Source organism: Callithrix jacchus, chromosome 2, assembly GCF_049354715.1.
Source record: "Callithrix jacchus isolate 240 chromosome 2, calJac240_pri, whole genome shotgun sequence".
NCBI lineage: Eukaryota > Metazoa > Chordata > Mammalia > Primates > Cebidae > Callithrix > Callithrix jacchus.
Window position 1 is genome coordinate 95,374,090 of NC_133503.1, and position 13,989 is coordinate 95,388,078.

General features: G+C 36.5%; 1 protein-coding gene across 16 annotated transcripts in view; it reads right to left on the minus strand.

The window, feature by feature from the left end:
• Nucleotides 1-4,208: 4,208 nt before the first annotated feature.
• KCNN2 (potassium calcium-activated channel subfamily N member 2) overlaps nucleotides 4,209-13,989 on the minus strand; it is a 459,477-nt gene continuing 449,696 nt past the window's right edge. For 15 of the 16 annotated variants that reach the window (XM_078365847.1, XM_054252040.2, XM_078365848.1 and 12 more), the window contains 3 exons: nucleotides 13,561-13,688; nucleotides 7,226-7,295; nucleotides 4,209-4,815 (listed from right to left, as the gene is read on the minus strand). In XM_078365847.1, coding sequence (XP_078221973.1) covers nucleotides 4,528-4,815; nucleotides 7,226-7,295; nucleotides 13,561-13,688 — 486 coding nt within the window. In that variant the 3' untranslated portion in view covers nucleotides 4,209-4,527. Of the gene's footprint in view, nucleotides 4,816-7,225; nucleotides 7,296-9,963; nucleotides 13,689-13,989 lie in introns of all 16 variants that reach the window. The other variant, XR_013532555.1, reaches the window with a different exon arrangement.

The following is a 13,989-nucleotide window of genomic DNA, read 5'->3' on the forward strand; positions in this document are numbered from 1 at the left end:
CCTCCTTCTCTCCTTTCTTCCTTCTGTCTTGCTTACTCTCTTGCTTTTGCTTTCTATGACAGGGTGCTGTATTTCTTAGGCTGATCTCAAACTCCTGGACTCAAGCTATTCTCTTGCCTCACCCACCTCAGTAGCTGAGACTGTAGGCACATACCACTGAGCCTAGCCACAGAAATTTCTAACCACTTGGGTAGCATCCTCCTCCATACTGCCACCTAGGGAGCATGGGCTTTGGGGCAGAGGAAACCATATCTGGAGGAAAATGCATTATATGTGGGGAACAAATCCTAAGTATTTCTAAAAATATCTGGGAAACTATAATCCATGTTTTCTATTTCTGGGTTCACTGACTTGTGACATATTTAACAGAAGAACTAGAAAGCAGCATTTTTTCTTACCTTAGTCTAACAAATGGAAAAAGATCATGTTCATCAGGGACTCTAGCAGTAGTGACAGTGAGATGGAGAGCAGGGTCCTCCAGGTCTCTCAGCATCTCCTAGGATTTTATTTCTTGAACAACCAGTTTGATAATTTTTTTCTTAGGGAATTTCTTGACAATTCAGTTGAAATTGTGGTCCCCAACGTCTTTGGCACCAGGGACCAGTTCTGTGGAAGGTAGTTTTTGCATGCACTGGGGGTTGTTGGGAGTTGGTTTCGGGATGATTCAAGTGCATTACATTTATTGTGCACTTTATTCTGATTATTACATTGTAATACATAATTATGTAATTATACAACTCACCAGAATGTAGAATCAGTAGGAGCTCTGAACTCATTTTCCTGCAATGAGAATGCCCCATCTGAGGCTGATAGAAGACAGTGACAGACCATCAGGCATTAATTCTCATAAGGAACACACAACCTAGATCCCTCACATGTGCATTCACAATAGCGTTCACACTTCCATGCGAATCTAAGGCTGCCACTGATCTGACAGGAGGCAGAGCTCAGGTGGTAATGCAAGCCATGAGGAGTGGTTGTAAATGCAGATGAAGCTTCACTTGCTGTGCCACCACTCACCTCTTGCTGTGCAGCCTAGTTCCTAACTGGCCAGGTCCCCAGGGTTGGGGATCTCGAGTTAAAACACACAAATGGCATCAGGTTGTGTTACATAGACTAGGAGAAGTAGGTGGAGGCTCAGGGCCCACAGGGATGCATTTGGAAAAGTAAATGAGACCTTTGGTCCAACTCTCAGGTGACTTTCCCAGCACTCCCCTAACCAACACCCTCCACATTTCTGGAACATATTCATAAATAAAACAAATTATATGGAAGTCCAAGAAGCAGAAAGGGAGTATGTCAGAATCACAAAGACAAAGGATACATGCATATTGATAGTCTAGGTTATATTAAACAAAAAATCAGTGATAGGATAAGAAATGTATGTGCTAATCTGGAGCCAATAACTTGCTCCAAGAATGAACTAGACAGAGAATATATGTACAGTCAGATGCTAAAAGTTAGAAGATAAGCAGATAACAGAGTTGTTTAATATTTGCTGCCTTTTGCTGAAAGTAGTAACACAAATAACTACTATCATTGGATGAAATAGATGCCCTGGTTTTCTGTGTCTTTTTAGGCTTATTTTACAAATGAGAAAACAAAAGTCTCTGTGAGTCAGTAGTGTTAAGTACACAGAGCTACTGAGTGGCAGGGCTACGATTCACACTCACTTCTGACTCCTTTCACTTTGCCATGCTGTTTCTCAAAACTGAGCAAAGTTCAAAAATAGGAGGACTGTATTATTAAATCCATTGCTCAATGTTCACATTAACCCTAACCCTTAGCTTTTTATCATAATTCCAAAATTCTGTTTGGAGCATAATTACTTGATTATTGCAGATGTTTTGATGGAGAGGCTCTTGGAAAACAAGTAGAAAAGGAGGAGAAACTAGGGAGAAAGCACATGAAATTTCCAAAATTTCTACCGGTTATGCATTTGGCTCATCCTCATTTCTGTCAGAGCACAGGCTCTTCTTTCTAGTGACTAACCTTGCCATTGAGTATAAGTAGAGGAAATGAAGAAAATTGTTGAGGAAGGTGGTTCCATTGTAATTTAAAATGATTTGCAGAAGCCAAATGGCTTGTGCTGGCTGTAGAGAAACAGACCAGGGTGTGCCAGGCTGAGATGAAACCAACAGAACTAAATTATTATTAGGAATTCTGAAAAACAAAATGCAATTAAGAGAAGGGCATTTCTCTCCACAGAAGAGCAGTCATCTAAGCAGCCCTCAGAGGGCTCTGCATAATGTTCAAAGCCACTTGGGAGGAGACTTAGTAGCTCTATCTAAAGTGAGGCTGATTCAGCAAATAACAGGCCTGAATGTCTATGTAACAAATGGGTCCCCTCCTCCTTTTAAAACTGTGGTTATTTGGTATTTTAAAAAGATAGAAATAAAAGATTTAATATTTACCAGTCTTCACTGGTAACATAGAACAGGAAACATCAAATTGATTTTGAAGGATAAGAGAATAACTTATTCTAGAAGGGCTAAGTTGAAACGAAGACAATAAATGCAAGGTAATAAAATATAAATTAAAACTTACTTTCTCTTCTCTCTCTCATCTTTGACAAGAGAAGCAACATATTATTCTTTTCCTAGTCCCCTAGTTTTCTGGGGTGATAGTGCTAATTGATCTGTAAGATGATAAACTTGAGCTGCCACTCTGCCCGTTGGTTGCACAGAGGTGGAAGATACAAGAATTAACTACATAAATTGAAAGAACAAATTAATAGTTTTTTCCCCAAAATTTCTGTCCTTTTTACATCCAGTCTTTATGCCAAATGCTTGATATATTCTTGTAACACAAAATACATACAATGAGATTTTAATTTCATCCATGAAGTAGAAACCTTGATGAAGTAGGATCTTGATATTTATTTAACATAGCAGTATGTTTCTATAACCACTGTTTTTTTTTTTCACTTACTGTAAAAAAAATTTCCAGGCTTCATTCTCATCCAACACAGGCATATATAAGCTATACGAATGGGCTTTAGTTTCAGCCACTTTGGATAGATAGTAAATAGCAAGTGGTTCTCATGTGATCTAAAGCAATCATAGTTTTATATCCTTGATCTTGAAAGGAAATGTTTGGTTGGCTTTTGAATTAATTATGGAGAATGTTATTTTATCCATTGGACTATGTAGGGTATATCAAATGTATCACTCTAGTTTGGGCTAAAGAAGAAAATACATACTATACTAGCAACTTGCAATGTTGTAAGGTTGACACCAAAGGGTATGGTATAAAATATAGTGGAGGGGACAAAAGCTCCTGCAACAGATTGCCTGAGAATGAAGGAGTATTTTTAGGTTAGGCTGATATAAGCAGGTTGCTTTAAGAGCTGTACAAATGAAGCCTTATTTTTAGGATGCAGTATCCCTACCACCATCACCTTTCTTGTAGGCTCTTGGGAATAACACACATGAGGAAATTCCATATTGCTATCCTCTCACACATGGTTCTTCTAAACCCAGTGGATTCTTAGAGCAAATGTGCAAACAGATGGGTTTGTAGCAATAACCACTCATTTCTCTTTCACACAAACTGACCTTAATCATCCAGGAAATGAGTGTCCTAAACATGTGAAATTTACTAGACGCTATTTACTTGTGTTAAATATGTAAGTACAGACCAAGAGGAGATCACTCACTACGGGATATGTTAGCCGTTGCTTATGTATGTTCACTATGCTGTTGTAGGCAAACACAGGCCCCAAACACTAAAGTGCATGCTTGGCCCTTCATAATAATTAAATAGAAAGATATGAAATCACTTGTTTAGAACTAAAATTCTACACCATCTGTTCACAGACAGTGGTGTACTCTGATGTTTTGTTCATGTAAATTTGCTGGTACACTGGGAATTAAAATACTCTTGAAAGCATCTCTGCTCCTTGTGTATGTTCTGATAAAGAAGACTGACTTTCTACATTTTGAAAAAAAAATTGCATTAAATATGAGACATTGTAAACCAAAAAAAGAAGAGTAAGCTATGCTGGTTCAGATGATTCATGCAAAGAATTCATAACAAAAGTAAAATCTCAGGGATAGGGTATAGAGGAATTGAAAGTCTTTTTCTCCAACCAGCGAAACTTTTGGCTATCTATCTAAATTATCAATGTGCATCAGATGATATCAGCCATTTTACCATGAAAATAATGCGAGAAGTGAAGCATTAAAAATGTCAAGTGACCAAACAAGTATGTGCAGAAATTAACTTTTTTTATTATATATCATATAATGTAGTAGTAAAGTTTGTTTGAAGTGCATGAATAAAAAGTTAGTGAAATTACAGGAGGAACAATCTATATAGCAATAATAGGTGCATTCCCTGTGCATCTGAAAGAAAAAAAAAAGAGTTTTCACTCATTTTGGCCTAAAACTTAGTGTTCAGGTTCCCAGGATTCTGACATCAGAACCCGGATAACGCTGATTAGAACCATAGGGGCTTTACAATAAAAGCTAAAATATTGACCATATGATGGCAAAAAGTCTTATTTTGTGGTTAACTTATTCTCTTCTAGCTACTCTCTGATGAAGTTGGTGGCGCTGTGGAGGAGGACCGCCGCCTCCTGGACGAGGACCGGGACCGTTCAGTGTTGTAAGTGACATGCTTGTCGTAGCCCTCCATCTGAGCCTCAATGAAATCTCTTTGCTGCTGCCTGATGGTCTGGCTTATGAGCCCAGGGAGGGCGTGGATGCTACCAATCAAAGTCTCTAATTTTGTTTCCAGGGTAACAATCCTCTTCTCGAAGTCTTCACTCCTTTCGTTTAAGTCAGAAATCATGTCATACATGATATTCTGGGTCTGAAAAACAGGATTGAGAAGAAGGTTAATTACACTTGCCCTGGACACAAATAGTCCACCTCTCAGAGGTTTAGCTCTAGTCTCTTGCTGGTGGCATTCAGTATAACAGTGGTCTCAGCTAACTGAACAGCTCACCTTGCAAAGCCAATTCACTGTATCTGTTCAATGCTAAGATTTATAATAGAAATATAAAATCTTTGGTTCAGTTGCAGAAAACGTGAAGCATATACTGCTACTGGTGGTATGCCCAATGATTGTAGGTGGTATCAGGATAGACAAAAGTGTTTCAATTTAATATTTATATGTGTATTTTAAAGATTTTCATAAAGGTAAGCACATCAAATTCATTTTGCAACATGTATTAATTAGGGCAGGGGTAATTTTTTAAAAAAATGGGCAAAGTCAAAAAATAATAAACAATACAGATGGTATTGTTATGTGGCAGAAATGTTGAGGGCAGAATATAAATGAAGTTTAGGATTAACTGGTTTGATAATTTTGTAATTTAAAGCAATAGGTTCCTAAATATTGTTTGTTGTCCTTTGTTCCAAATTACAGGCCTCTGTCCCCTGGATCAAATGGAATTTTTTCAGATAACCATTGAGAAAATATTAGTTGAGGGAGATACTAAGGTTAACAGTCTATCCTGTTGGCCATGGCTCTGAGCTGCTGGCTATGGCTTAATCAAACCTAAGTGGTTGAAATAGGAAAATGTTTTTGGATTCCTAGTGAACCTTGAAATTGACTGTCTTGATCACAGGGTATTCATAACTCTGACTCCTAGGTATATTTCCTGAGTAGCCAAGAGTCAAGGAGAGAGTATTGATCAGCTCAGAGCTAGAAAGGGAAAAGGCTGGTGAAGAGGGAAGAAAAGTGTATTAATCTTAGTTTAGTGCAGACTTTCCCAAGTCTGAGATCCCTTCGTTTAAGCCGTGCCTCCTCCTACTTCCATTTCCTTTCTTATCATATGTTCTTCTGCTGCTTAACAATCTTTTAAAGATGATAAATGAACTGGTAAGGGAATTATTACTTAAAACACAGGCACCTTGTTTGTTTGACCAGAGTGCATACACTTAATTTTACTACATAGTCTTAAGAATATGTGAACAGCATCCATTTATTAAAGAAAATACTGAGCCTTTATGGTATGTACAGTCCTGTGGTCATAAGTATAGTAATAAAGAAATAAACAGCATCTTGCCTCACAGTGGTACTCTTCAAGTAAAATTACATCTCTACATCATATTTCAAATACGGCCTCTTCCTTTTTTCATAAAAATCCCCATTAAGAATCATTTAACCTAGGAGTGATGGAGCTTGCCCCATCTTTTGTTCATATGTCCAAGTGACAGCCACATTTATACATGTTAATTAAAGATGTCTTCATGTCTTATACGTGTGTGCTGTCCAGTTTATATGCATGATATACGCTCTCCTACGAAAAGTCGTTAAGTACTTATCTTCAACCTCTAGTATGTGTTATTGATATATATTACAATCAATATAATTTAGATGCATTATTTAATGAGACTAGGCCAAGTATGTGTAATTTGTATGAATTATACTTGAGGTTTTAGTAAAGTCATGGTTGATTTATCAAATGAAAAAACAGTTTGTAAGAGGCAACTGAGAGTTACTGCTTTCAAAGCCTTTGTGTAAAAGGCTGAACAATCATATAAATGCTATTCTAATATCACTTTTAGAATTCATCCCAGTAAATGCAATGTTTTGATTGTTGACAAATATTTATGTTTTGAGAATGGCTTTTATGTGGGGATGGACAACCAAAAATCAGTCAGCTAAATCTTATAAATATGGTGGAATAATCTGGGGACCATTCATGTACTTTTCAAAAAGCGGTATGATTTTAAAATAATGAAATGGAGAAAGAACCATTAAAAAGTGATCATTTTGGGTGATAACTTTCATTTTAGGATGTAATTTTTGGTATCTTTTATTTTTATTTCAACTTCATATTCTTTTGAGTTTGCTTAAAATACATAAAACAAAATTTAATTATGAGTCTTATTTAATTATGAGTCATTCATTCCTGAGTATCACAGTCACACCTAGAATGCAGTTCTGCTCTCATTGGGATGAGATTTACATGCAAATAAAAATCCCACAGGTATGGTCTCCTGTTCCACTCAGGCTTCTTAGGGTACTTCCAAATCACTGTGACTAGGAACGTGTTCAGAATGGGTGTTGAATAATGTAATAGGGAAAGACCACATTAAGTGAGAGTTTTAGAAACATTCTTTTCAGTCGGAGCATCATTTTAGGGCACTTTGTTGGTTTGATTTATTAATTAGATTTGGGTTGGGATCCTCTTGAAACATTAACTATTATTGACTGTGCAGTGGTTGATTTCAACAGATGCAACCATGAGGCCTAAGTATCTCAGGCTTACCTTTGCCAGGTCCACCAAGGTGTTTGCTTGGTCATTCAGCTTCCTCTGCTCCATTTTTACACTTCTTAATCTAAAAGATAGAATCTGGTATCAGAAAGGTTCCCTTCTTTCTATGGCAATCTTATGCCTTCCAAAGAGCATGCACAAAATTGACAAGAGCAAATAACTGCAATGGATAATGCCTTGAATATTTGGGGTAAGTCCAAACTGGTTATGTGTCTGGTACAATGAGAAGCATGCTTCCCCAACACCGCAAAAAAGAAAGGAGAGAGAGGAGCAAGAGATGAGATGTCCTTAGGACAGCTATTTACCAGGTAAAATTGAATTCAGAAGGACTCATAAGGATTTAACCACATGAGAAAAAGCCAAAACATTCCTTAAAGCCCCAGTATCATGACAAATAGACATAGGAAGAAATATGCAAAGCAACTGGAATTTCATCGATGTTGGAGCAATGAGCGCCTTCCTATGCCTACGTGACTAGATACAGGTATTAGCCCTGTTTAGTCCGAAATGGATTGGGTTAGGTATTTGAACCTGATGAAAACACAGTGATAAGTGAGATTCTTAATAACAACAAAAAAAAACTTTTATTCAACCAGCAGCAAGATAACACAAAACACATAATTATTATCTTCTTATTCTTCATTGTATTTCATTTGACTTTTATCTTGAACTGCCATTAAATCTGAAGAGAGGCCAGACCATTTCCTAGGGAAAATTTCTCTTAATTTTCAGTGTAGATAAAAGTCAGAGGACAATTACAGTATCTGGCAGATGGAATCTCTGGTAAGATTATGTTTAGCTACTTTTAAATATAATTGTATGTACCTGATGAAGAGTCAATTAAGAGTCAAAAAATGGTAGTTGAAAAACACTTTTTGATAAGAACTCTGCTAGTCTTTAGCTCTACTTATTATATTATTTTTCAACAAATACTTATTCAGTGTTTGTTTACTATGTACCAAGAAAGACTTTCCAATAAGAGAAAGGTAGTTTAATGTTCCTTAGCTAACAAGTAAAAGCTTTTTCCCAAAAGAGAAGTAGGTCCCTCTAAACTATTTAATGAAAAAAAAGAAAATGAAAAAGAAAAAAGTAATGCCAATCTTATTTTTGTATTGATGACAAGTCATTTTATATAGTTTTAATGTTAGAGAGAATACTTTTTATTCTTTTTCAATTAAAATGAAAGGTAATTATATAGAAGGAATAAAAACTCACAGGGCAAGATTTTACTGCCAGGGAGATTTCTGTAAAATGTTCATAATGTTCAGTGATTTTGTTCTGAAACTAGGATATCCAATATGTCACCAAATCTGCTCTACAGTGAAGACGCAGTGCCTTCTGCCAGTAAGTTTAGCTGACACCTACCTACAACATGATCTTCAACAATCTAAAACGGTTTAAGGTTATATCATTGTGACTGTATGTTTATTAGAATGCTGGAACAAAGTTAATTGACTCCTTTTTAATGCTGTTACAGAGAGGGAATATGTCCTAGTCTAAAATAAATTTATAAGCGTATATTTAGATCCAACATATTATTGAGAAAGATTTCTCTGTAATTAATAGAATTATAATTTTTGATGTGTGCCTTTGAAAAACAGGCAACTTCCCCCACCCCACACCCCCTAAAAAGAAGACATACAAATCTGTGGGTCATTACACAGAAGTGTACTGAAGAAAGAGCAATGTACAACAATGAATTCTATCCTCACTGACTCTAACTGGATTTTAGTTTCCTCACATATGAAATGAAGTGTGTTATATTAAAACAATTTTTCTGCACTGCTAGATTCATACCATCAGAGGTGTTCTTGATGACTTTAAGTGATACCTAAAATGGAAAAGTTATTCCTTTTAGTTCTCTTCTAATTAATTATTCATTATTGTAAGAAAAACGTCATAAGCTGGTCCTAATCTGTCTTTATCTTCTAACACCTGCCTTTTTTTTTTTTTCCCAAAAAAGCAGAATCTCAGCTCAGAACTTTCTGCAAACAACAGCCTATGGCTAGAATTCAATACCAGTTTTTCAATTATCAATTGACGATTACCTTTACCTTTCTTTGTAATGTTTTTAAAATCTATTTGTGATACAAATTTGTACAACGTTTCATTTTCAAATTTAAGTAAGTCATAGTATCAGTGGCACAGAAATGACTGAAGTTTGGGCTCTGGTCCAGATGCCTCCAGCAAGTACAGAGAATGTCCTGAATTCTACAAGTTAGGTTAGAAGGACCAGTGGCAGTTTCTTAAGTGAGTACTTCATCTTATAAACAATGGGGTCTAATTTACTTTTCCTGGATTACTATACTATGTCTGACAGTAGAATTTTGCCCATTTTATTTTCTCCTAATCTGGAAAGCTGACTTGGAGTAGCCCTATTTGATTGGAATTCCTTTAGCTTCCGAAACTTGAATCATCTTGTCTTGTTTGCTTCTTACACTGCCTGTAATGTATAAGAGCTGATAGAAAAAACCTGCTTAAGCTGCAGCTGCCAGAATAAAAGGTAACATGCAGATGTGTATTACACTTTTTTCCCCAGAAAAGAAGAATAAGAAACATATGTTGATTTCTTCCTTGTGAACTTCACTTATCACAGGAAAATATTATGATTTTGGATCACATTTCCATAGCAGCAATCAGACTACTAAAATTCACAAATAAAGAATCCGCTGGGTGCATGCAGCCAGTAGAAAATTCTGCAAATGCTGAAAGGAGCGGCTCACACAACTTACTTCCGAGCTCTATTTTCATTTTGTTGAAATAAAAAGACAAAACAAAAGAAAAGAAACTGTAAAATATTCTGGAACAAAATAACACAATGTGGTGTTCAGTTGTGCACAGGGGGCTCGATTCATTATCTGGAAGATCCTGTTACAATTCTGCAGGATTTTGACGTATTGACCAAAGAGACACACTATTCGGTTATCCTTCTTCATTGCTACTATACTTTCCCATCTGGAAGCACTCAGCTTCCTCCTGAATAAGAGTTCAGAAGGAAGAGCATGCAAAAAGTCATCGTGGCCTCTTGATACTTGTTCAAGTAAACAACAATAACTATTTTTGCCTAATATGAATGTGAAATGGTTAAAAGAACAATATTTGAAACAATGGCATTATAATTTTTTTGGGGGGGTACATGTTTTCCAAATTCAGACAACAACTCAGAAGCCTGAGGCTTCTGAAAGGCAGGTAATCCAACTCTCATGTTATACAAATCAAGTAGATTGGATTTTTTGGCTTTGAAAGAAATTCATGTTGGTCCATAGTTGAGATAAAAGAATGATAAACTTTAAAGGTAAAGTTGCTACCAGAAAAAGGGTTAAAAGTTAGAGAAAGAGAACACTTCATGGCACTAAGTGACAGTCTAAAAAGACAAATAATTACTGAAAAGAGGGCATGGGTCTGGAGAGTTCAGCATCCAACAGAGAGAGGTCACCTATCTGGTAGAGAGGCTATGAAGTTTGGAAAAGAGAAACAGAGTTGAGATAGCAGGGGCTGGTAGAAGCAGAGAGCTGCTGAGAAAGCACTCAGGACAAATCAGAGAGTAGGAGAGGCCAGGAGTGATCTATCCAATGAATTTTAGCATTTTTCTTCAGCTAGTAAGGTCTGATTGCACCCAGTGCTGACAGTTAAGGCTGAGGGTCTCCCTGTATCTGCACAGTGGGCAATGGAAGCCTTGCCCTTAAGAATCGAGCCCTGTGTGCTTCCCTTATGACTTTACTCCCTAACTTCCAACACTAAGCTAAAATGAAAGACAAGTATACATGATTAGAATGATCTAGCCAAACACAGTTTGTATGAATAAAGATACTCAGTTACACTTTTACAAACTATAAATGTCCCCCACCTCAAGGGAAACCCAGTAACCCCTAGATGAATTTATAAAACAATTCAGAACATTTCTGAGTTGCCTGAAGCTTGTCTACTTTAGAAGTACACATTGCTACAGAAGAAACAGAGTAAGAAATGTCTGACAGAAGTAGAAAAATCACAAGTGGCTTTCTCTGTCACTCTGTCCAAACACAATATGCTGAGACCCTGTGTAAGCAACTCCACAGTACCACCCTTAAGGAAGGGCTGACAAGCCTTGTAGGGTGCGTTTGTGACTTGCTTGGGGACAGTTTTTAATCTCAGCTTCCCCAAATACTTTTTTCTAACATTTTAATGTAAAAATATAATAACATAACCTACAGCAAAGTTAAAAGCATTTTACAGTAAAAACCCCTAAATTCTAGGGTTTTGAATGTGAATGTATTCTGAACATACGGTCCGGAAGAGTCTTATATTACAAGATGTAATACAAACCACCACGGCACATGGCTATAGAACCATGCCACAAAAATTATCACAGCATTTTTTGGAGTTGTTGTTATATGAAAATTTATCAAAGGTAAATCACATGTAATTATCCATTTGATAGGTTAGACTGACAGGAAAGGACCCAGATAAGATCCTGGAGGCCATGGGATGTGTGGCTGCCCAATACATAGACCAACCACACTTGCTCACTGCTGTGTCATTTCACACGCTTCCACCCTGGATGTACATATCTTCTCACATGCGCTAAGGTAAGGTTTCTTTTTAATGTAGTAAATAGGTTAATGTCAAAATATTAAAAGTACAAAAAATGATTTCACCATGGTATGGGCTGTGGACTTCCTGTATGAATGTTGGGGTTACTGTGTAGTATGGTTTTAGTAGAGGAAGACCACTCTAATAGGAGAGTTGTGCAAGGTGAGTCCCTTGGGGAAGATGCCTGTTTGACAGGCTGAGGAACACAGAGTCGAAAGCTCAGCATCTCTGGGTGGCGAGGCATGGAGGGTTCTCATTCTCTTCAATCTAAACTTCAAGAAATCAAGATGTCTAGGCAAGTGCTCCTAGGTGGTGGTTCTGGGTTATAAGGGTAACTGTGAGGTCTTGGGAGCAAGTTCCCTTTTGTGAGCCAGATGGCATATAATGTTCCTTTTTGAGGTTTTCCTTATTTTAAGAGTATTATCTGCAACTCAAGCCTTGTGTTTTCCTTACAAAGGGAGATAAAGCATAGTGGTATGTCAAGTCACAGAGCTAAGAGGAAATGGCATCGCCATCTTAGGAAAAAATGTGTTAGTAAAGCTGGGGAAAGAGCATGAGTGAGTGGCCAGATACTCTACCATATGTGCAGAGCCTCCCTCTACTTTAAATCTCAGGATACTAGAGTTTTACATTCTATGGAAGTATGAATCTGCCCATAATTATAGATATATTTTGCATTTTCAGTGATATCTATTTAAGCAGGGCAGTTGAATGGACAGGTTTAGTATCCTAGGGTAGAAGATAAATGCTTAGTAATTTCCTATAGAATTTTAGTGGTATTATATTACCTATGAATTACCTGAACATGCAAAATAAAATTGCAGCCTCTGAGTTTTCTTGTCTGTTATACTAGTTGGCTCTGAGAGACAAATCTCACTGGATAGCCAAAGCATCTTGTATTTACCCACCTTTCCATTATTACCCTGGTAGGTTTCAAAAGAAAAGCCACTTTTCTGAGCAACAAATCTGACTATGTCTGCTCTTCTCCATACAGAGATGGTATTAACAGTAAGTCTGCATGGCATCATAATCGATACCCACATGAATAATACTTACCAGTAAGGATGCTGCCAGCCTGGAAGAGAAAGACCCTGTGCTTTTATATTATCAGCGCATCTTATTAGATATAGAGTGTTACTTTAAAAGTCTATGCTAATTACGTAACAATGAAATGGCAGGAAGGACTTAAACAATAATGGTGGTCTAGATAAAGCCAAAATAATGATAAGAGAGTGAAAGGTCTATACAAACTAGAAACTCTATAATGAACACATAGCCAAAATTCTGATTAAAAACAAATTTAAAATTCAAGTATTAAATCAGTTATATGCCTTATATTCATATATATATGTTTGAAGGTATGTTTAAAAATCCAAATACATTATGTAGTACATTACATAATATTAATTTTGCGCAAGTTTTTGCAGTAGATACAAGCTAAAAACATCTTAGAGCAAACTATCTGAATAGGTTAAATTAAGAAATACAATTTTAGAAGAAATTATTGATTCTACATAGAAACTGAGAAGACATTTTAATTAATAACTATTCTGGTAGTAAGTGATTTTTAATCATTAAAGGAACTGAGGTTATTCTCAGGATCTCACTGTGGAATGATTAAATTGCCAGAATACATCTTCTGGGAACAAACATGACAATGTTTTCTTTTTTCCTCCCTTATGAAACAAGAACAACCAAGTGCAAAAATTGAAAGCCAAGGACACAAAAGCAGGACAAAAATGAAAAATGATACTTACTGATGAATAGCTTGCAAGAATTTTCGTTGATGTTTTCTTACTTTTGCATGATCTATCTTTTTTACTAGCTTTGTATTTTTGTAAATTAGCCATGTTTCCCTGAGTACATTGGCAGCTGCATTTTTTACCTGTTAAGAGAACAAACAAAAAAAAGCTGTTGATAAATTCCAGACCAGAATCCTTTGTAACTTTGCTTGGGGTCACAGTCTTCGTTGCAAGGATCATGGTGAGCTGTAGCTTCATTTGGTAACTATGACTCAAAATATGCTTTTATTTTTTGAATCTATGCCTTTTAGAAGCCCTTGTATCTGCCTGGGAACAACACTTAAAATGGAAATAGAGAGATACCACCACCTTCGTTCTGTGCTAAATTCTATGCTGTTCCTTTAGGAACTTCTTTTTTATTCAACTTTTTTTTTTTTTTTAATC